This window comes from Pecten maximus, chromosome 11, assembly GCF_902652985.1.
Source record: "Pecten maximus chromosome 11, xPecMax1.1, whole genome shotgun sequence".
NCBI lineage: Eukaryota > Metazoa > Mollusca > Bivalvia > Pectinida > Pectinidae > Pecten > Pecten maximus.
In genome coordinates, this window is record NC_047025.1 from 20,962,829 (window position 1) to 20,987,209 (window position 24,381).

General features: G+C 34.7%; 1 protein-coding gene across 2 annotated transcripts in view; it reads right to left on the reverse strand.

The window, feature by feature from the left end:
• Positions 1 to 7,378: 7,378 nt before the first annotated feature.
• The window catches only part of LOC117338222 (retinoblastoma-like protein 1), a 57,947-nt gene continuing 40,944 nt past the window's right edge, over positions 7,379 to 24,381 (reverse strand). For both annotated transcript variants that reach the window (XM_033899486.1, XM_033899485.1), the window contains 16 exons: positions 23,588 to 23,754; positions 22,575 to 22,656; positions 20,680 to 20,829; positions 20,272 to 20,354; positions 19,302 to 19,422; positions 18,634 to 18,732; positions 18,249 to 18,381; positions 17,659 to 17,894; positions 17,082 to 17,237; positions 16,771 to 16,950; positions 16,016 to 16,087; positions 15,256 to 15,382; positions 14,536 to 14,678; positions 14,163 to 14,222; positions 12,432 to 12,590; positions 7,379 to 10,432 (listed from right to left, as the gene is read on the reverse strand). In XM_033899486.1, the coding sequence (XP_033755377.1) occupies positions 10,250 to 10,432; positions 12,432 to 12,590; positions 14,163 to 14,222; positions 14,536 to 14,678; positions 15,256 to 15,382; positions 16,016 to 16,087; positions 16,771 to 16,950; positions 17,082 to 17,237; positions 17,659 to 17,894; positions 18,249 to 18,381; positions 18,634 to 18,732; positions 19,302 to 19,422; positions 20,272 to 20,354; positions 20,680 to 20,829; positions 22,575 to 22,656; positions 23,588 to 23,754 (2,151 nt within the window). In that variant the 3' untranslated portion in view covers positions 7,379 to 10,249. The remainder of the gene's footprint in view (positions 10,433 to 12,431; positions 12,591 to 14,162; positions 14,223 to 14,535; positions 14,679 to 15,255; positions 15,383 to 16,015; positions 16,088 to 16,770; positions 16,951 to 17,081; positions 17,238 to 17,658; positions 17,895 to 18,248; positions 18,382 to 18,633; positions 18,733 to 19,301; positions 19,423 to 20,271; positions 20,355 to 20,679; positions 20,830 to 22,574; positions 22,657 to 23,587; positions 23,755 to 24,381) is intronic.

The window sequence follows — 24,381 nt, forward strand, 5'->3', positions numbered from 1 at the left end:
AGTTTGTTCTTCTCGTATTGATTTTGATAACATCTATTGAAATACTGATGTTTTATCTGCGAAGGGTTTTATTGGACTGAATAGTCATTTCGTTCCATGGGATGAGATCAATTTGTTCACATATACATAATAGGATGATCCCTTGGTTGCTAGAAATGGGATTAATAGAATCGTACATGGATCTGTTCCGTGAACACGGATATTTCAACCCGAGTGAAAGTGTTTGGCTTCTCGGCACGAGTCTGGCCGATGACGTGTCCACGTGATGCGATCAGAAACGGATTTATTAGCGTGAAGTGACCTTTATATGTTATTTAAAACACCATGTTTATAATGTTACCATTCTAAAAAGTTAAACGTGTATATAAGACAAGAGGCCCATGGGCCTTAATGGTCAAATGTGGTCTAATATAGCTCTGCCAATTTGACGTATTTTGGCCCAGTCCATCAGCCGCTGGGAGTCTGTCAGGGCCAGTATGTGTATACCATTAAACTACCATACAATGCTATAATTCTAACCTAATCTTGATTATTTCTAAAGCAACTCAACAAATGAAACTTGAGACCTCAGGGTAATGAATTGTTCAATTTTGGTAAAGCACTTGAAAGACCCTTCCATCTATGAAGAGTATAATAGTCTACCATATCTGGGTCTTGAGAAGAGGTGTCTTCAAAATTTGGTTATTTTGACCTTTTCTTGCCCCGCAATTAAGGCCCCTGGAGTTGAGGAGCGTATAATGCACAATTTTGATTGGCCAATTATAATGACTAATTATAATCACTGTGAACACTATCCATTTTTGTGGCCAAAGAATAAACACTTCAACAACAGAGGTTTAAAAACATACAGACAGAAATATATATACATGTATATATATTAAATACATAAAATGGACAAAAATATATACATATTAAGTACACAAAACAGACAGACAGAAATGTATATGTATATATTAAATACATAAAACATACAGACAGAAATGTATATTATATTAAATACATAAAACATACAGACAGAAATATATACATTAAATACATAAAACATACAGACATAACTTAAGTATTGAAAGAAAAAACTAGATCAATAATGTTTTGATAATTAACAATACATCAGCATAATAAAAGGACCCTATTGCATGTTTTGTTTATTAATTTGTACATATATATACATGTATGTGAACACGTATTTTATTAAAGAAATACGACAGATTCCTTTTCTCACTTTTAAATCAATAGCTCAAAAATACTTACATTTTTGTCTCTATTTCTCATTAATTCGGCTTATGTTTGCTGAAAGATAGTATCACAATATCACTTTTCCTGGTGCTAATTTCAGAGGACACAGAAATAGCGTCCTCTCTACACAAAGCCTCGCGTTGAAATGGTGATACATGGCCTCGTTATAAAGCTTTTAATTGATAAGCGCCCACGTTTTAAACTTCCTGTTTTGGTCGGAATGCATTTTTATGTCCCTTTTAAGTCGGTGAAATCAATGCTGACATCACACATTTTTTATTTGCGCGGTACACTGCATTATATTGGTGTGAAAAATAATTCAGCTACTCATAGATCGATACATAATGTTTACATAAAGATGAGACACAATGACCTGGTTGATGTTCTGATAGATCTATAGTATGTCCGTGCTGCATAAAACGCGATCTATGTGTATTGACGTTGTTGTATATTTTGTCCTTGTGTGTTGACGCTTTTGTATATTTTGTCCTTGTGTGTTGACGCTGTTGTATATTTTGTCCTTGTGTGTTGACGCTGTTGTATATTTTGTCCTTGTGTGTTGACGCTGTTGTATATTTTGTCCTTGTGTGTTGACGCTGTTGTATATTTTGTCCCTTTGTGTTGACCGACCCTGTTGTATATGTTGTCCTTGTGTGTTGACGCTGTTGAATATTTTGTTCTTCTGTTGACGCTGTGGTATGTTTTGTGACTGTGTGTTGAAGCTGTTGTATATTTTGTCCTTGCGTGTTGACGCTGTTGTATATTGTGTCCTTGTGTGTTGACGCTGTTGTATATTTTGTCCTTGTGTGTTGACGCTGTTGTGTATTTTTTCCTTTTGTGTTGACGCTGTTGTATATTTTGTCCTTGTGTGTTGACGCTGTTGTATATTTTGTCTTAGTGTGTTGACGCTGTTGTATGTTTTGTCCTTGTGTGTTGACGCTGTTGTATATTTTGTCCTTGCGTGTTGACGCTGTTGTATATTTTGTCCTTGCGTGTTGACGCTGTTGTATATTTTATCCTTGTGTGTTGCACTGTGGTATATTTTGTCCTTGTGTGTTGATGCTGTTGTTTATTTGGGGCCCAATAGGGGAAATAGAAGTAATATCTTTAAATCGCTACTTGTCATAAAGTTATGAATGGATTTGAACCCAATTTGTCAAAAACATCCTTGGGGGAAGGGGAACAAATTTTGCATAAATGGTGACTCTAACCCCCAGGGGGCCAAATGGGCGGGCCCAATAGAGGAAATAGAGGTAATTCCTCTAAATCGCTACTAGTCATTAAGTTATGAATGGATTTGAACCCAATTTGGTCAGAAACATCCTTGAGGGAAGGGGAACAGATTTTGCGTAAATGGTGACTCTGACCCCGAGGGGCCAAATAGGGGAAATAGAAGTAATGCCTTTAAATCGCTACTAGTCATAAAGTTATGAATGGATTTGAACCCGATTTGGTCAAAAACATCCTTGTGGGAAGGTTAACAGATTTTGCATAAATGGTGACTTTGACCCCTGAGGGGCCAAAGTGTTGGGGCCCCATAGGGGAAATAGAGGTAATGCCTTTCAATCGCTACTTGTCATAAAGCTATGAACGGATTTGAACCCGATTTAGTCAGAAACATCCTTGGGGGGAGGGAAACAGATTTTGCATAAATGATGACTCTGACCCCCAAGGGGCCAAAGGGGCGGGGCCCAGTCGGGGAAATAGAGGTAATGCCTTTAAATCGCTACTTGTCTTAAAATTATGAATGGATTTGAACCCAATATAGTCAGAAACATCCTTGGGGGAAGGGGAACAGATTTTTCATAAATGGTGGCTCTGACCCTCAAAGGGCCAAAGGGACGGAGCTCAATAGGGGAAATAAACGTAATTCATCTAAATCTCTACTAATCATAAAGTGATGAATGCATGTTCTGAAAACAATCCTTGAGATCTTTCAGACCTTAGAGAGTCTGGACTTCATTATTTCTTTAAAGCAGTTGGGATCCCCACACTATAACCATATATAGCATTGTTTGAGATTTACAGATAAAACGAATTGAACATGAACATTATTTTGACGTTTGGTCTTATCCAACCAGGTGAGCGATACAGGCCCCATGGGCCTCTTGTTTATTGACGCTGTGGTGTATTTTGTCCTTGTGTGTTGACGCTGTTGTAATTTTTGTCCTTGTGTGTTGACGCTGTTGTATAATGTTTTTGTGTATTGACGCTGTTATATGTGTTGACGCTTGTATATTTTGCCTTCTGTTGACACTGGTATGTTTTGTCCTTGGCTTTGGTTTAGGGGCATTTCACTTGATTGGTGACACTCATTATGGAACACAATTCTATATAATGTTAGGATATCATTGCTGACAAGTACTATCTAACTCAAAGTCTACACATTCTATCTGTAGATATATGTTTTACCACACAGAATTGTCATATTGAAGGCATTAATTCTCAATTGGATTCACGTTAAATATCCTTCAAAAATGTGTCCGTGTCTATTTGGGTTTCTCGGGAAGCCCAGAAACAGGCCGATCTGTGCTGTAGTGATTGTGTCCTTGGATATGATGCTTTACCATAATTGCTCTGGATAGCATGCGACAGGCATCCCGTATGTTGTTCAACGAGGTCACCAACTACTACAATAAAACTCCGCCCCAAAATGACTTGGCTGTTCATGTGGGATTTAGACCCAGCAAACAAACGAATTCGTCAACTTGTCAGTTTTCATGAAATTCAATTTGGATAACCACGATAGTATCCTGTATTACTTTTGCGAGTACATGTACTTCAAAATGGTTTGAAAGGCGTTTGTATAGCAATCGTTAAAACAATTGCAGGCTCAATATCAGGTTTACGGGCCTCTTGGTTATCGAGAATCGGAAATATTCCACTTTCACTTTAAGCATCCAATGTAGAAACAATCAGATTTCACTTATCGAATTGCTAACTGGAAAATCCGAGACTATAAATTCATACATAAATAATTTATTTATCTTAAACAGATGTCTTCAAACAAATACTTAAAGGCCGGGGATGACACTTAAAGGCCGGGGATGACCTACATAAAAAACAGGGTGGTTAGCAATTAAGCCGATAAGGGAGTAGGAGGGGCTACAACAGCCTTTGCTGCTGCTGTAAACACAACCACATGGGCCTAAACCACGTGTACACGGTCAGTGTTTATACTGTACATAGTGTAAACTGATCACTACATACTGGCATGTACATATGACCAATAGCAATATCCAATAAAAAGATTTTAAAAATGTATTGTTTAATAAACCTTCTTATTAAAGTGCAGCAATACAGAAGCACTGTAACTAACAGTCATTTATGGTTTGATGCATACTGCATATTAATTTAGAAGTATTCAAATTACACAGACATTTCAATTAACATGGAAAAGAAACCCTATTTCATTAAAGATATCTTTATTTCAAATAGACATTTATGTTGTCTTATACAGACATTTATGTTGTCTTATATAGACATTTATGTTGTCTTATACAGACATTTATTTTGTCTTATACAGACATTTATTTTGTCTTATACAGACATTTGTTGTCTTATACAGACATTTATGTTGTCTTATACAGACATTTATGTTGTCTTATACAGACATTTATGTTGTCTTATACAGACATTTATGTTGTCTTATATAGACATTTATGTTGTCTTATATAGACATTTATGTTGTCTTATACAGACATTTATGTTGTCTTATACAGACATTTATGTTGTCTTATATAGACATTTATGTTGTCTTATATAGACATTTATGTTGTCTTATATAGACATTTATGTTGTCTTATACAGACATTCATGTTGTCTTATATAGACATTTATGTTGTCTTATACAGACATTTATGTTGTCTTATAGACATTTATGTTGTCTTATATAGACATTTATGTTGTCTTATAGACATTTATGTTGTCTTATAGACATTTATGTTGTCTTATAGACATTTGTTGTCTTATAGACATTTATGTTGTCTTATAGACATTTATGTTGTCTTATATAGACATTTATTTTGTCTTATATAGACATTTATGTTGTCTTATAGACATGTATGTTGTCTTATATAGACATTTATGTTGTCTTATATAGACATTTATGTTGTCTTATACAGACATTTATGTTGTCTTATAGACATTTATGTTGTCTTATATAGACATTTATGTTGTCTTATAGACATTTATGTTGTCTTATAGACATTTATGTTGTCTTATATAGACATTTATGTTGTCTTATACATTTATGTTGTCTTATATAGACATTTATGTTGTCTTATATAGACATTTATGTTGTCTTATATAGACATTTATGTTGTCTTATAGACATTTATGTTGTCTTATATAGACATTTATGTTCTCTTATACAGACATTTATGTTGTCTTATATAGACATTTATGTTCTCTTATAGACATTTATGTTGTCTTAGACATTTATGTTGTCTTATATAGACATTTATGTTGTCTTATATAGACATTTATGTTGTCTTATACAGACATTTATGTTGTCTTATAGACATTTATGTTGTCTTATATAGACATTTATGTTGTCTTATAGACATTTATGTTGTCTTATATAGACATTTATGTTGTCTTATACATTTATGTTGTCTTATATAGACATTTATGTTGTCTTATATAGACATTTATGTTGTCTTATATAGACATTTATGTTGTCTTATATAGACATTTATGTTCTCTTATACAGACATTTATGTTGTCTTATATAGACATTTATGTTCTCTTATAGACATTTATGTTGTCTTAGACATTTATGTTGTCTTATATAGACATTTATGTTGTCTTATATAGACATTTATGTTGTCTTATATAGACATTTATGTTGTCTTATCTAGACATTTATTTTGTCTTATATAGACATTTATGTTGTCTTATACAGCCATTTATGTTGTCTTATACAGACATTTATGTTGTCTTATACAGACATTTATGTTGTCTTATCTAGACATTTATGTTGTCTTATATAGACATTTATGTTGTCTTATAGACATTTATGTTGTCTTATATATAAACGTGTAAAGATATCTTTATGAATAGGGCCCCTATTATTATTATGTACTATATATTTTTCAGTATTCAGTTCAAACATGTACATTATATCTGAATATTTGTCAGGAATAGAGATCAATTTGTACCGTATTTAGCATTCTAGATATCTGAATAAATAGGATAAATAAGACCTGAAATATAGTATATATGCCTATACCATAATCACAAATTATTAATCCATTTAGTCACATTCAGATGCTCACTGAATCACTTACAATATGATTGTTCTTGCGTGTGTATTCCTTTGTTCCATGTATAGCTTATATCACCGAAATAATTTGTTCCAAACAGAATTTCTATAATTGTGTGTTGGGGAAGAGGAAGTGTACATTTTTTTTTTTTTTTTTGCAAGAATTTATTCGGTTCATTCTGAACTCTCAAGGTTATTGTAGAAATGCGACAGTTGATTCCACGTAAGAATTCCGAATGAATTTGTCTTCGCTGAAGTCAGCCATGATATAGCTAGAGGCGACTGCTTTGCATAGCACCTAAAAAGTAATTTAAAGATTTTAGCCTATTTGACCCCGTGACATTGAATTCAGGTCAAGGTCATTCATTTGAACAAACTTTGTAGCCCTTATCAAACCAGCATGCTTAATATCAGGTATCTTGGTTTTGAGAAGTTGTTTAATTATTTAAGCCTATTTCACTCCTGTGACCTTGAATGTACTAAAAGTTTTATATAGCTAGTGTCTTTGCTTGCCACACATAATTTTCCTGTCGAACACTAACCGACCTCCATTGGTGATATTGATGCAGTAACATTAAATACTAAATTTTGTTTTATCAATAGAATTAGACGAACTTACACAGCAGATTTCTATGGGAAAGCAAATATCCCAGTTTTGAACAATTCTAGTATGCACATACTTAAGCATTACATTATCAAACAAGTTATGCAAATTCTGTCAATAATTCATGCAGCATAAATTGTGTGGGATACATGCAATAAATATTGTACTGGATTATACATTCCATTTGACATCTTCATAACTTCATTACGGCATTTATCACCACATGGTGACTTCCAGAAATCCCACCCTCGAATAACAACCAAAACTAGAAACAGGTGTTGAAAAGATTTATTTTTGACTACAATATCATGATTTTGTTTCACATTGTATTCTTTTATTTATAGTGGAGCCTTTCATACAATATTCTGTATATCAATTTACCCACACACACTATGTACAATCAAAGTTAAATGGATCATTTGGCAACAATAAAAACAAATATGCTTGAAAATACTCACTACAGGGTCAGTATTGAGAAATAGAAATAAGATTTCAACTTAACATATGTGTGAGCCTTCTGCATACTACCTAATACCATGCTTGTAAAATCATTAAATTAAACCATTTAATTTACCCTTGCCAATGTTCTTGTATACAGCAGTATTCTGGATTACAGTGAGTTTTAATTCCAGAAATTGTGTGGAAAAAATTATCAAGTAATTCCTCTAAATTTATCTTTTTAAATTTATTCTAAGTGAATGATCCTTCAATATTTGTTATCAAATGGAGATGTCTGCAAACCTTAATAAATTCTTACATCATTTCATTCAAAATTTCTAATCAAGCAAAGGTTGATTATGCCATTCAGACTACTAGTGAATTTATGGAAACTGTATTGTATTGTTTACGGCCAATTGTCATTTGACAATTGAGTTATTTTGGGAAAACTGTATTTCAGAGTGAAATAACAACCATGATAACAAGGAATGGATATGGTGTTGCTTTATTTTCTCACTTTTCTTGTGACTGGTGATGATTTGCTATCTAATTATCCAAGTTCCTGTCCACAAAGCCCTATAATTACAATCTTCCTGATCATTAAGAAGTATCTAAGTTGGAAAATTCTCCTTTTCCCATTAAATAAATGTAAAAGCACTATACATGCATATTAAAATCATTAAATAAAACAAACTGGTCCTTTAAAATATTGTTACCCTTGAAGAGATATTCTGTAAAACTGCAAGAGTTTGCTCCCTTGCTCGAAACTCCTTGCTTGAAACTTAAACTGCGTTAACAAGTTTGATCCATGGAACTTATACTTGTTACTCTCGTAGAGCTTTTGTGTAAAACTGAAAGAGTTTGCTCCCTTGCACCAAACTTATACTGCATAATGGAACCTACACTTGTTAATACTCTTGTAGAGCTATTTTGTAAAACTGCAAGAGTTTACTCCTTTGCATGAAACTTTTATCGGGTGACAAGTTCGCTCCATGTAACCTAAACAAGTCTTGCTGCCTAGATATAAAACTTATTGTTTTAAATAGTGTACACTAGTACAAAAAAGCAAATCAATAAAGAAGTTTAAATTCATCAATATATCAACGGCCAATCCATAGCTTCAGATATGACATCTACAATTAGAACTGTAATCGCCAGTTTCATTTCATCAAATTATTTCCTGTTTTTATAAACTATTTGTTTGCATATTCTTATCAGCTGCACAATGAACAGTTAAAATGATTTCTACTTTCAGTCATCAGTACCAAACATCCTTGTAACAGTAAATCATCACATGAGCCACCAGGTAGTCGCAAAACCTCACTTTTAAACATATTTTCAGTCTTCAAACAATATATTTCAATTTCCCCCCAGAAATTCAATAGTTTTACTTTCATATTCCATATGTACCGTAAGTATTTTGGACATTTTAAGTTGCCACTTGAATATTTCTGAGAACAGTTTTTAAATGAAAATCTGTTCAAAATAAAATCACTTTGAACCACCAACACACACCATTGTCTGATGAAGGGTGGTGCCATATAGACTATTTACAATTTTGAGTTCAGTCACTCTCCAATCCTCTGTCTTGCCATCCAGTGGTTCAGTAAATGTATATAAATCTACAAACAAGTCTTCAGTATGTTGTACACTTATCAAGTTCTTAAAAATTAAATTATACAATATATAATTATCAAAACTCCTATTAAAATTTTACTTTGTATCACAGTCATTGTGCATCTTGCACCACACAAGTTTAAAGGATTGTTTGTATATATATATATTCAGTCTTCAAAATGTACAGGTTGGATATTTTATGTACAAAGCCTATACATATATACATCTACAAATTATACAGTCATGACCAGAAAATGATGGTCAATAAGAGATCAAATCACGTGAAAATAATACAATTTAAAAAAAAAAACAACAATCATGATCATGCAAAAGAGCACAAAACTTCGACCATTTCAAAGTTGGCTATTAATTTTAAAGTTGAAAATTACAGCTGCATAAATTTGACCCAAGATTATTTGAATTTCATCAAAAACGAAAATTTCATGATATGCAAATCTTTTCATTGTGATGAATTGATGCAAAAAGGGATTGCAAACCCCTCCCGCACCTTTAAAAATAAAACATTTAGTCTTACAGGCTTCCCAGTTTTTAATTTCATCAGAAAAAGAGAAAGAGTTAAATTTCCTTCATCAATGAAAAAATCTTTTCATCATCATTGAACCCAAACCCCAGCCCTTTATAAACAAAGTATTCTTCAGTAACACCCAACAACACAGACAACAGATACTGGTAAATAGTCTTAATTCACTTTTGTCGGCTGTACAATCACAGTACCATTTGTGTAAATGCTTGACAAATATAATGATTTACCAAATACATAGATATCTCCCATTGAATACTTCCTAGTAAACATTCAAAACTGCCCTATTGTTTCATAAAATCAGTGAGCTCTGGGAGAGAAAATGACATTTAACACTTGTTTGGTCATTTCTAGATACAAATCATCCTGAATTGTGTTGGGAAGACAATTTGGGAATCTTTCAACAAATTAAAACTATTGACAGAATAGAAATATACACAGAAGAGAAAGCAACATCATTGTGTTTAATGTCTTGCAAAACTTCCATCATCACAGCACTACTTTCTCCCTCCCGGGCTCTAGACATTTCTCCCACTAGCATGGTATGTCACTGAGCATTCTCCTGTCGGTCACTGTTGAGGTTCTGTAGACGTCGCATTAGTGAAATACCCTGATATATTTGTTTGGCTGGACTAGGTCCTTCATTGTCTTTATCAACATTAAGTATCCTTTTACCAAGGAAAGATGTATTCTCTTTCATCTTGATCATTCTGTTTATTGCACGCAAGTCCTGTAAGGAAAACATAAGAGTTTTTATTTCAAACTTTGTCATTAAATGCCTCGAATTACAAAAAGAAAGATAGATTGATGTTGCCAGACAATGGTGAAACAAATTTTTGAGATGAAACCCATAAATTTCTATGTTATGTGTAGTAAAGTATATCAAGAAACCAACTGAGCCTACATCCTTCGACTTCATATTTCAGCATCACATGACAAAATACCATCGATTATGTTGCATTTCTTTCCCTGGTCTTGTTGTTGATTCATAGCAAACATGGTCACAATTTAACACTCCTTATCTTCTGGAAGAAACCTTCTATTTAACTTCCTTTCATCAAAAAATGCTCTGAGTAAAATTTAGAAATTTTCAAATATTTTCTGTATTCCGGCCTTCCCTTTTGCTCCAAAGGAGGCAGACCAACTTTTTAGGGATGTAGTTGCTGAAGGATGTCCCAAATCAAATTAACTCCAGTTGGTACCTTGCTCGTACTCTATTTCACCTATTAGCTGGCCTTGTCCCCGGGGGGGGGGGGGGGGGGGGGGGGGTCTACGTCTTCTGTACATACAACCCTTTACCCACAATTGCCCAAAGTCTTTTGGGACTAGTAGCATTTATAAGACAAGAGGCCCATGGGCCTTAACGGTCACCTGAGATTTGAAATATTTCAGTTAATTTAATTTACCCTTTTTGGCCCCGCCCATCAGCCCTCAGGGGTCAGTCAGGGCCAACATATGCATATTATCAAACTTTCATCCCATGCTGAAAATGTTAACCAAGTTAGAATGAATTCCAATAGAAATCAAACAAATCAGTCAAAAATGTAATTTCCCTATATAAACTATAGTAAAATTTAACCCCTCCCCAGGGGCAAACTTATGACCCCAGGGTCATTACATTAATAAATTTTAGTAGAGCACCTTAAGACCCTTCCAACTATGAAGAGTATTTGATTCTACCTTATCTCGGTCTTGAGAAAAAGATTTTTGAAATTTCAGCCAATTTGACCATTTTTAGCCCCGCCCATCAGCCCCTCCGGGTCAATCAGGGCCAACATGTGCATACCCTCAAACTGCCATCCCAAGCTGATAATGTTAATCAAATTAGAATGAATTCCAATAGAAATAAAACAAATAAAAGTCAAAAATGTAATTTCCCTATATAAACTATAGTAGTTTACCCCCTCCCCAGGGGCAAACTTGAGACCCCGGGGTCATGAAATTCACAATTTTGGTAAAGCACCTTTAAACCCTGCCATCTATGAAGTGTATTTGATTCCATATTATCCGAGAGTAGAGAAGAAGATTTTTGAAATTTCAGTCAATTTGGCCCTTTTTAGCCCCGCCCATCAGCCCCTGGGGGTCAGTCAGGGCCAACATGTGCATGCCATCAAACTGTCATCCCCTGCTGATAATGTTAACCAAATTAGAATGAATTCCAAAAGAAATAAAACAAATAAAAGTCAAAAATGTGATTTCCCTATATAAACTATAGTAAAGTTTACCCCCTCCCCAGGGGCAAACGTGAGAACCCTGGGTCATGAAATTTACAATTTTGGTAAAGCACCTTAAGACCCTTCCATCTATGAAGAGTGTTTGATTCAAACATATCTGGGAGTAGAGAAGAAGATTTTTGAAGTTTTAGTCAATTTGACCCTTTTTAGCCCCGCCCCCAGGCCCCTGGGGGTTGGGGACCATATAATTTACAATTTTGGTTGACCTTTAGCCATACAAGCTTCCTGCCAAATTTCATTGAGTTTGGTTTAGGGGTTTTGGAGAAGAAGTCGAAAATGTAAATTGTTTACGGACGGACGACGGACGACGCACGACGACGGACAAAAGGGGATTAGAATAGGTCACTTGAGACTTTGTCTCAGGTGACCTAAAAAGTTAATGAATGAAGGTAATAGGTCCTACAGACTGGATAGCTAATAACAAGCTGTGTACACCAATATGCTTCACCAGTACAAAAGTGAAGAAATCTGGCTCAGATGATGAATTAAACAAACCTTTGCTGGACTCTTCTGAAAGCAGTACAACATCCTCTCACTGGGAAGGTTGTTTGTGAGCTTGTGGGGCGATATATATACACAGTGGTTACCAGACACACGGCGAGGTGACGAAGGATGGACTTTGGACATTGGTAGTGGCGACAGCGGTGGGCAGTCCTGTCACACAAACCATTACTCATACTAAAATATCTACCTTATAACATTGATACGATCTACTTTATAACATTGATATGATCTACTTTTATAACATTGATATGACCTACTTTATAACATTTATACGATCTACTTCATAACATTTATACGATCTACCTTATACATTGATATGACCTACCTTATAACATTTATATACAATCTACCTTATAACATTTATACAATCTACCTTATAACATTTATATACAATCTACCTTATAACATTTATATACAATCTAACTTATAACATTTATACGATCTACCTTATAACATTTATATACAACCTACCTTATAACATTTATATACAACCTACCTTATAACATTTATATACAATCTAACTTATAACATTTATATACAACCTACCTTATAACATTTATATACAACCTACCTTATAACATTTATATACAATCTAACTTATAACATTTATACAATCTACCTTATAACATTGATACAATCTACCTTATAACATTTATATACAATCTACCTTATAACATTGATACAATCTACCTTATAACATTTATAAACAATCTAACTTATAACATTGATACAATCTACCTTATAACATTTATATACAATCTAACTTATAACATTTATATACAATCTACCTTATAACATTTATATACAATCTAACTTATAACATTTATATACAATCTACCTTATAACATTTATATACAATCTAACTTATAACATTTATACGATCTACCTTATAACATTTATACAATCTACCTTATAACATTTATATACAATCTAACTTATAACATTTATACGATCTACCTTATACATTTATACGATCTACCTTATAACATTTATATACAATCTAACTTATAACATTTATATACGATCTACCTTATAACATTTATATACAATCTACCTTATAACATTTATACAATCTACCTTATAACATTTATACAATCTACCTTATAACATTTATACAATCTACCTTATAACATTTATATACAATCTACCTTATAACATTTATATACAATCTAACTTATAACATTTATATACAATCTAACTTATAATCTAACTTATATATACAATCTAACTTATAACATTTATACGATCTACCTTATAACATTTATATGACCTACTTGATAACATTTATACAATCTACCTTATAACATTTATATACAATCTACCTTATAACATTTATATACAATCTAACTTATAACATTTATACGATCTACCTTATAACATTTATATACAACCTACCTTATAACATTTATATACAACCTACCTTATAACATTTATATACAATCTAACTTATAACATTTATACGATCTACCTTATACATTTATACGATCTACCTTATACATTGATATGACCTACTTGATAACATTTATACAATCTACCTTATAACATTTATACAATCTACCTTATAACATTTATACAATCTACCTTATAACATTTATATAATCTAATTTATTAGATATTATGGTCCTTTATCATTGCGTGAAATTTGATCAAATATCTATGATACTTGACAAATCAAAAGAAATCTTTACGAGACTACCTATCAAATAAGAAATCACTACAAACCTCAGATTGACTTTGTGAAGAAAACTTCATAGCAAATTTCTTCATGCTTCCTACATAAACCTGAAATACAATGAAACATGTTTCACACAATTTGTTTAGACAACATAATAGTCCCAGTTCCTGACACACCACAATTACAAACTGCCAAATCACCATCTTAACTAAATCACTTTGTTAAATTAGTATCCCCCCCCCCCCCCTTTTTTTTTTAATTTAGCTTCAAAGTGTAATTTGCAAGGATTTGTATTAAAGTGTTCCAAAATATTTTTAATGAAACATTTGATATATTTCTGAATTAATTCTAGTGAGCTACTTGAAATTGATGGATTATTCTTTAAACAAACAAAAAACAAAAATCTCCAACAAAACTTACCATGTTATAGAACATGATGAGATCTCCTCGCTCCTCCCCTAAATCAAAGCCTGGCCCTGTAGTAAGTAGGCGTGTGGGTGTGGGAGGGTGACTACTTGGGTGGGGTACAGGTAAAGTACTCGAGGAACGTATTTCTCCTTTTTCTGCATCAAATATAGAAGAAATTAAAGGAAAAATTTCTACCCCACCAAGAGGAATGGCATGTAGAATCGAGCAATGTTTGATTTATACAAGAAACAAGTTATTGAAAACTGGTAATTGTGGCAGATAACCTAAATAAGAATCAATACTACTATTTTGTAGATTATTCTGCGAATTTAAGCAGTTAAAAGAGAAGGATAATCAAGGACAGTATAAATACATTATATTTAGTGCCAATAACTGCAGTTGAAATGGGGACTATAGCTAACTTGGAATGTTTTAAATATACATGTAGTGAAAGGCTGGAGACACTTCAATATTCAATAGTTTCATTTCCTGCTTGACATAGTATAGACCCCCCCCCCCCCCCCCCCCCCAAGAAGAAAATTTCAAAACTCCTAAAATGTCAGTAAAACCAAAGGTTCCCGACGTTAAAAATAGTCTCTCAATACCTCAGTACAAACTATTTTAGTATTCAGGGACAGCACTCCTAATTTTGAAATCCTGCAGCCCGCAGGGTATAAGATTTAAATACTACCTCTAACCTAGAAATATTGTGGATATCTAATAAAAATTTACTTTTTGTCGCCATTTCCTCCTTAATTTCTGGAACTGGTGAAGACGAGCCACTGGTTCCATTTTTACTGCTGTCACTGCTGCCCGACGTCCGTCGCCGCCTTCCACTGATCAGCACACTTCGATATACCTGTATATAAACAGGATGCCGTTAATTCTCTCAGCAGTACATAATTTTCAATTGCAACTGTCCTTCAACACAAGGTAACTTTCAATTAATTAGTTAAAATACGTCTACCTCTTTTGAATTTCATTGTTTCATCAATTAGTGTTCTATTTTCAAGTATTTTATACTAAAATGAACATCAGAATCTCGGGTATTCAGTTGCAGTATGTTTCATCAAAACTTCTACCTAAGTGACTATATCCAGGTGTGTTAAGTTAAATTACAGGTTATTTTTTCCTTTTTATTCATAATATGATAAATTCTACACATATTTTAAGATATACCTTTAAATACAGAAGATGCTATAATATTATTTGCTCCAAATGATATTAGAAAATGGTCTTAGATAATTCTGATACCCAAGAAATAATAAAATGTTGCTGTTATGATAAATAAATTGTGTACTTGATATACACATATAACCAGAGACATTTTTTTCCCACATAAACATGAAATAATTTTACTAGGATCTATTAAAACATACCACAAGATATTTTGTACATAATGTTTGTGCTATTGGACTGACAGACCAACATTTAGTGATCGCTTTATACCCTTTCTTTGCCAAGTAGGGACATCATTATTTTTGGTACTTACATGACTTTGTGCCTGTGGTTGAAGTCTGTAACACTTCATGATATTTTGGAAAGACTGAGGGTGATCGGTCACCTGGAAAAGAAAAGTTAACAGAAATTTAAATATTTCTCTGCATAAGTTATCAACAGTAAATATGCGTGATTTATATATGGTGAACAATTTTTTCACAAAATTTTTCAAGTACAAAATGAAATCTCCATTTCACAACTATCTAGGATAACCAATATCATTACACGAGTACCAAGATTCCTAAAGATTTGCTGTTTCATCATTTTATAATGCTTGTGACTATATCACAATATCTATAGCATTAAGCGTGAAATACCATATCTGATCACATTATTTAAGACAAAAGACTCCATTGAGGCAGTTTTCTTGTCTGAAACTTTTCCTATTTTATAAGCTTTCATGGCAGAGATGTATATACTCCACTCCTCTTGTTTAAATTGCTGATGATGGCTATATGTTAATTGACCAGTAGTATAATTTTTTCCCCTTTCGACTTCAGTGTTTGATCACTGCAAAAATCTGATCAGATGTACAACCCGAAGTTGTAATATATTGAGAATCTATATCAGTTAAGAGGTTGAAATATTTTGTATGATTTTTTTAAAATCTCAAATGTAATCAGATATGAACTTTGACAGGAGGTACAGAACCAGGATAAATGTATTTACACGATTACCTTGATTTTAACCGACATAATCATGCAAATAATTTTGTCTGCAATTGGGAGATAAGAAATGTCATCTCACCTTGGCCATCACATATATTGAACACATGATCATCTGATCTATGTGACGGTCCATCATCAGTTCAGTATGATGGACAAGCGTGTGCTCAAAACAGGTCCACATCTTCTGTCGGAGGTCGTCATCGTCCACTTGCAGTCGGTCACATAAATCTCTCAGTCTCACACTAGCCAGGTGGTACATCTGAAGGATTGGCATTTTTCCAATTATCAAAATAATATTAAATTTCAACAGTACATATAAAGAATTTAAGTAATTGTAATTGAAGGCTTTTAATACGCGAGTTTCCAATAAATTGTTCCAAGAGTACCAACCTTCCTAAAGAAGAGTGCCAGAGAGCCTGTTTTCTTTGGTTTGTTGGTCGGTGTCTGTGTGGATGTGGTGTTCTTGGCTGGTGTGGTGGAGCCTGTAGTCGAGGTTCCCGCGTTAGAGCTTTTCTGGGGTAAAATGGTATGTACAGGTATCAGCACCTGTAAAACAAAAGATCCACATAGTCTTCTTTATTTATTTTATTAACCTGAATTCTCCAGGAATTTCTATTTAAACTACAAACATGAAAGCAAGGCAAATTGCCTATATATTTGTTCACTGATATTTCAATTTTAATATGATGGAATGCCTTCTGTACATAAGCACAGCCACCACTCCTTGGAACAAGGATGCTCAAATTCAGTCAAATTCCCTTTTGCTGTTTTATACATTTAGCAGTTTTAAAGAACAATTAAATAGGCCAACACACAAGTTCAAATGACCCTTAATTCACACTTTAGGCCAGGTGAGTTTATAGAATCATAACTGTTAAACAAGGAAGATACAGTTTTACAATGACAACTTGCTGCTATATTGGGATATACAGCATGTAACTGACTGGTACATAATGTGAAATCTTACCTGTCGACCATCCTCAGTCTGTGCCTGTTGGAATGCTATGATCTGTGTAGGTACAGGGGAGGAGGTTGAAGTCGTTGTAGTTGTTGAAGTGTTAGTCTCCGACCCTTCCTTCTCCAGGTGGCTGGTCACAGAATGCTTCGTAATAAAAAGACGCCTCTTGGCACTTCCAGGGGAGGGAGAGCTAATAAACCGATCACTCGCCATAGTAGTGGCTCCAGGAGGGGAGGGCAGTGAATCTAAGTACAACAAATGACAATCTATATTAATACTTACTGGTAAAACTACTGTGAAACTGTGTTTCTATCTTCTATGTATTATTCCTAATGAAAAGGTAGCAATCCCTGTAGCACCACTGAAAATATGCGGATAATGCTATGCCTCTCTTGAGCTGTACCTTTCATTGTTATTAGAATCATATTGTAGATATTTGAACCATCTGGGCTATATTGGGCCTACAAAGGGGCCCATTCTTCATTTAAACTATTCCATATCAAAACCAAGTCCCAAAATTGGCAATTAACTCTGCATTGATATGTTCCAATTCAATAAGCCCCCATCTAAAACTAGTGGAATTTAGTCATATACTGTACCTTTCAGAGTCGTTGATGGTTGCTGCTGCTGTTGCTGCTGTCCACTACGCCCTTCATCCACCAGTCTTTTCACAGCAGGGTGCACCATTGGAGAATTTGCTTGTACAGATTCCAGCTGACTTGGTAAAATCACCTTCACCATCAGAAAGATATCATGTTATTCATCAAGTTACCTGCATATTTTAATTCACATAATTGTTAAAGCTGTGATGTGATCAACACTATTGTTCAAGGAGATGAACCTACGGCTTCCCAACCCTGGCAACTCCTATCAATTAAAGATGTGTGTTTACAATTATTGTTTAGCCATTACTGTATACAAACATTTATATCTTTTTCCAGCAGGGAAATAACAACTTTGATGATTTGTGGAAATAATGCTTACCTCTTCACAAGCTGGGACCGTGTTATTTTGGTCTTTAATGGTGTCCCAGAGAGGTGATTCATTCCTCCAGGCATGACACTCCAAAATACTTTCTTCAATCTGCATTAAAATATATTATGTCTTAAATTACTTGATTCACATACACTTAATTTCTTTGTGAGAAAACTGTTTCATTCAATGTAAAACATACAGGTGTTTACAAAAAGTAACACCCGGTATTAAAATATAGCATCAAAATTTTGTTACACTAATATAAATATCATGAAGACACCAATTCCAACCATGGGACTCTGAACTACATCACAAAGCTTATAGCATCAATGGCCTCCCAATAGTATCTGTAACATTTATCACCATTAACCTTGACCTTCAATCAGAGATGAAAATGGACTAAGGGCAAAAAGGCTGAAAATTAGATTATTCAATCTTTTCAATGGGAAAAATTACAAGTTTACATTACACTGATATTCTCAAAAAGGCTGAAATCAGCCAACCGGCTGAACATTTTCATCTCTGTTCTATCTTTACCCTGACTTACCTGTAGTCATTCGATATCTGTAACTAATATATTTGTGATTGTAAACTTGTATTCGGGCTCTACGTATTTTTAACATTTTGGGAGGAAAAACAGTCGTCAAGTCCCTAAGGGGGAATAGTGGTGGACTCACATGATTGAGATGTTTGACCATGTCCCGGGAAAGACCTTCCTCTGCCCTGATGATGATCTCTACAACCTTGTAGAAGTGGTAGGCATTCAGCTCAAATATTTCCACTATCCATGGAAACATCCTGTGTCAAACATTCAACATTACAACAAATGTATCCACTATCATCTACAGAAACATCCTGTATCAAACATTTAATATTACAACAAATGTATCCACTATCTACAGAAACATCCTGTATCAAACATTTAATATTACAACAAATGTATCCACTATCTACAGAAACATCCTGTATCAAACATTCAATATTACAACAAATGTATCCACTATCTACAGAAACATCCTGTATCAAACATTTAATATTACTATTTCTCACATACTTCACAGGGTTACCGTGTGGTTGCTAGGGAAAAGATAAATCGATCTCACACAGGGTGGGTAAAGACAGCTAGCATGCGCTGTATGACGCTGCTCACAGCAACGTATCGTCATCATTTTACGCTGCGTAACCATGTCGTAAATGATGACTTCATCAATTTTGACGCTCATTCCAAGGAGCATTGAAGATGGTGCGATGAAAATGTTCATGAAAACTTCATTTGCTTGCAAGTATGTGAGAAAAATGATAAAACATGGGTTTGTTTCACGAACAAAGATATCTCAACCCTCGTGTAAGAGTTTGGGTGGTAAGCACTCGGCAAGCCCTGTGCTCACTGGCCAAACTCTTACACTCGGGTTGAGATATCCCTGCCCACAGAACAGACACATGTTAGATTCTATTAATTTCAACTATCTACAGAAACATTGTGTGTCAAACATTCAATATTACAACAAATTTATCTACTATCTACAAAAACATCCTGCATCAAACATTTAATATTACAATATCTTTATTCTCTATGGAAACATCCTGTACCACCACAAACATTTAATGTTAAAGTCAATGTCACTATAAATACAATGCTACACCCACCTCTGAGAGTTGTATGAGAATATTACGATTTCCAAGCAGCAAGCAATCAGTGATCTGTGAAACATATCCTGTTCCAGCAATGCCTGTAACAAACCAGCCTGTTATCAGTGATGGCCTTATCAAACATTGATATTCAACTTGGGTGGTTTTATCAAACATTGATATTCAACTTTGGTGGTTTTATCAAACATTGATATTCAACTTTGGTGGTTTTATCAAACATTGATATTCAACTTTACATAGTAATGACAAATTAAGATTTACCTAGAAATTGCTTATGAAGTATATACTCCTTCGCTCCCACCTTGATAAAATGGACTTCAAATTGAAATCCTCCCCCACCCAACCTGTTCCTTTTGGCATTCGATAGCCTCTTAACCTTTTGACCTCTGTGTAAGCTACACTTACGGAAATTGCTGCCATTCCTTCTTTACTGCCTTGCCTGCGCTTCCTCTCGGACAGTATAATGCTTTCCAAGGTTTTGAAGTATAGGCTCTCGCCCAGCTGGAGACGACGCTTGGCAAAGTCGATGTGGGCACCAGGGTGATCCTCTGTGGGCTGGTGTAGAAAAGTAGAAACAACAAATAGTAATAAGGAATTGGTGTCGGTGTTCAAATGACCGAGCCAAAGTAATTTTCAGTTCAGTATTTGATTAAAAATTTAATTAAACATGGTTTGAGTTGAAGAGTTGAAATGAGTTCAATTAACAAGAGATCCCAGAGGGATCTTGGCGCCCACCATTGAATGATCTTCATAGGTTCCATGTCAGATTGATCTTTTCTCTACTTTTCCCTTCTTCTAAGTCTTACTAATCTGTGTAAATTCAGAAACAGCCCTCTATAGCTAGTACTTTTCAAACAAGGGGAAGCTATATATAAAATTTAAGATTAAGCGATAATGGCTGTCTGTCGACCATGTTGTTTTTGGATTATGCAAAACTAGGCACTGAGGGGAACATACATATGAAATTTGAGAAAGATCCCTTGAGTGCTTTCTGAGAAATAGCGATAACAAACTTCAATTGTCAAAATCCAAGATGGCTGCCTGTCGGCCATGTTGTTTTCTGATTAGTTTCAAAATGCAATATGCATAACTAGGCACCAAAGGGAACCTACATATGAAATTTGAGAAAGATCCCTTCAGTACTTTCTGAGAAATAGCGATAACAAACTTCAATTGTCAATATCCAAGATTGCTACCTGTCAGCCATGTTGTTTTCTGATTGGTCTCAAAATGCAATATGCATAACAAGGCACTGAGGGGAACGTATGTATGAAATTTGAGAAAGATCCCTTCATCACTTTCTGAGAAATAGCGATAACAAACTTCAATTGTCAAAATCCAAGATGGCTGCCTGTCGGCCATGTTGTTTTCCGATTGGTCTCAAAATGCAATATGCATAACAAGGCACCAAAAGGAACCTACATATGAAATTTGAGAAAGATCCCTTCAGTGCTTTCTGAGAAATAGCGATAACAAACTTCAATTGTCAAAATCCAAGATGGCTGCATGTCGGCCATGTTGTTTTCCGATTGGTCTCAAAATGCAATATGCATAACTAGGCACCAAGGGGAACCTACATATGAAATTTGAGAAAGATCCCTTCAGTACTTTCTGAGAAATAGCAATAACAAACTTCAATTGTCAAAATCCAAGATGGCTGCATGTCGGCCATGTTGTTTTCCGATTGGTCTCAAAATGCAATATGCATAACTAGGCACCAAGGGGAACCCACATATGAAATTTGAGAAAGATCCCTTCAGTACTTTCTGAGAAATAGAGATAACAAACTTCAATTGTCAAAATCCAAGATGGCTGCCTGTCGGCCATGTTGTTTTCCGATTGGACTCAAAATGCAATATGCATAACTAGGCACCAAGTGGAACCTACATATGAAATTTGAGAAAGATCCCTTCGGTGCTTTCTGAGAAATAGCGATAACAAACTTCAATTGTCAAAATCCAAGATGGCTGCCTGTCGGCCATGTTGTTTTCCGATTGGTCTCAAAATGCAATATGCATAACTAGGCACCAAGGGGAACCTACATATGAAATTTGAGAAAGATCCCTTCAGTACTTTCTGAGGATTAGCGATAACAAGAATTGTTTACGGACGGAGGGACGGACGGACGGACCACGGACCACGGACCACGGACGCAGGGCGATTTGAATAGCCCACCATCTGATGATGGTGGGCTAAAAACAAAAATTAGAATGATGGCAGTTAATTTCAATTTATAATAAATACCATTATAGATTGAAAGCCGACTAACCATCATTGATTTAAATAGTGTGTAAACTAACCTGCACATAATGACTGCAAAAAACATCACCCATCTCTTTTAACCGTGGAACAATGGAATCGTTGGGATCTTTTTTGCATTCTCTGCAAATAACCAAAAATATTATCATATAAGCCTAAATTGATTTGGTATACAAAACAATCTGGTTTTTTAATTGTAAAAAGACACACCGCTGAATGCAAAATCCATCAAACTACACAAAAGGACTTCTCCATTTCCCCTATTTGGCTCTGCCTGTCAACAACATGGCGAGTCAGGTCCTCCCTGAAGTCTACTTCATCCAGTTATGCTTCAAACATAATTTGATCCAAAACTTATTAACACACGATAAAGAACATCCTAGCAAAGACCAGCATCCTACAACTGATGGACCTATATGTCTATCCAATCTGTGGAGTGATCACAAAATGCCCCAGCCATTTCTGGGTTGGGCAAAAACACACACATTAAGGACCTATTTAGGGAGATTCTTTTTTATTTCCAGACACTCTGTGGAAGAGAAAATGCACTGAACTTACAGACACTAGCAAAACTATAACTATAATTCCATGACCTGTAAATGGCAAATGTTAACAAACTGAAGTTGACAACAAATATCCCCGCATAGACTATCACCACATGAAACATCATATCTGTGCAAAATATTCACTAGTGAAGTTGGTTCTATTCAACTTCATCATCATTCTGCATTTTTACCCCTGTAATTTATCTATTTGAAAATATGAAATGAAGCTAACAATGCTTTGCCAGACTTGAGTTGGTTTCATTCAATCATGTCTTTCTGAAATGAAGCCAACAAAGTTTTGTCAGCCCCACTCTTTTAACATACCTTTTATAAATTAAGTAGTGATTCCCTGTATTTTTCCCCATTTAGCAAGTATCTAATAAATTAGGTAACACTGTGACATTTACACTAAATTGAGATTGTGAATATTTCTTTGTGACTAGTGAACTAAATACTCTTCATACACCTTTACTTTTAAGATAAAATTCATGTTAATTCAACAGACTTACTGAAAGAATTGCAAAAGTTCTTCGCTGGGTCCAGTTTTACGTCCAGACAGGAGATGTTGGAGTCGGCCGACACTCTGAGTTGCTGTGGATACTGGGGTAATACTGTGGTCCTTTTCCTTAAGGTATCGTCTTCCAGTTAGAGGTGTGAGAGGGGCCAGACTTCTCGTCTGTTCAAATGACAAAAAAACACATGGACTATTAGCGTTAGGCCAAGAGCGTTGTACATTCTTTCGACATGGGCATGTCCCTGGTCTCAAGAACCGTCTCTTCCTTCCTCTAAATCTTGGTACACACAACATTTTAGAATCAGACATATCCAGTTCAGTTTTCAAAGCGGTGTCATGTAATTTTTTTCCCACACTGTCCAAGTTCATTCATTTCAATACACTTGAATAACACTACCACTCTTCCAGATTATCCAATGGTGAATTGGTGAAAAATAACCTATTGGTATTTTTCACATTGTAATATAAGTCCTTCATATAAGCAGGATAGCATATTTTCTCTAGCATAAATAATATTCCTTAAAAGTCTTGTGCAGACAAGTACTTCTTCAAAATAAATGCCTGAAGTCCATGGAAATATCATGAAGCAGTTTCATAATGCAGTAGATTCCCAGTGAAGAAATATAGATCCTATCCATAGATCTGACAGCTGACTTCCACACACTGATGTCCATTAAACTTGAGGTGTGAATTATACAGTACTACCCCTGACTGACCACCGGCTATGGTCAGTAAAGTGTGTCCCTGTAACATCGTAACACTAAGGGGGTCCCCACTACACTAACTTCA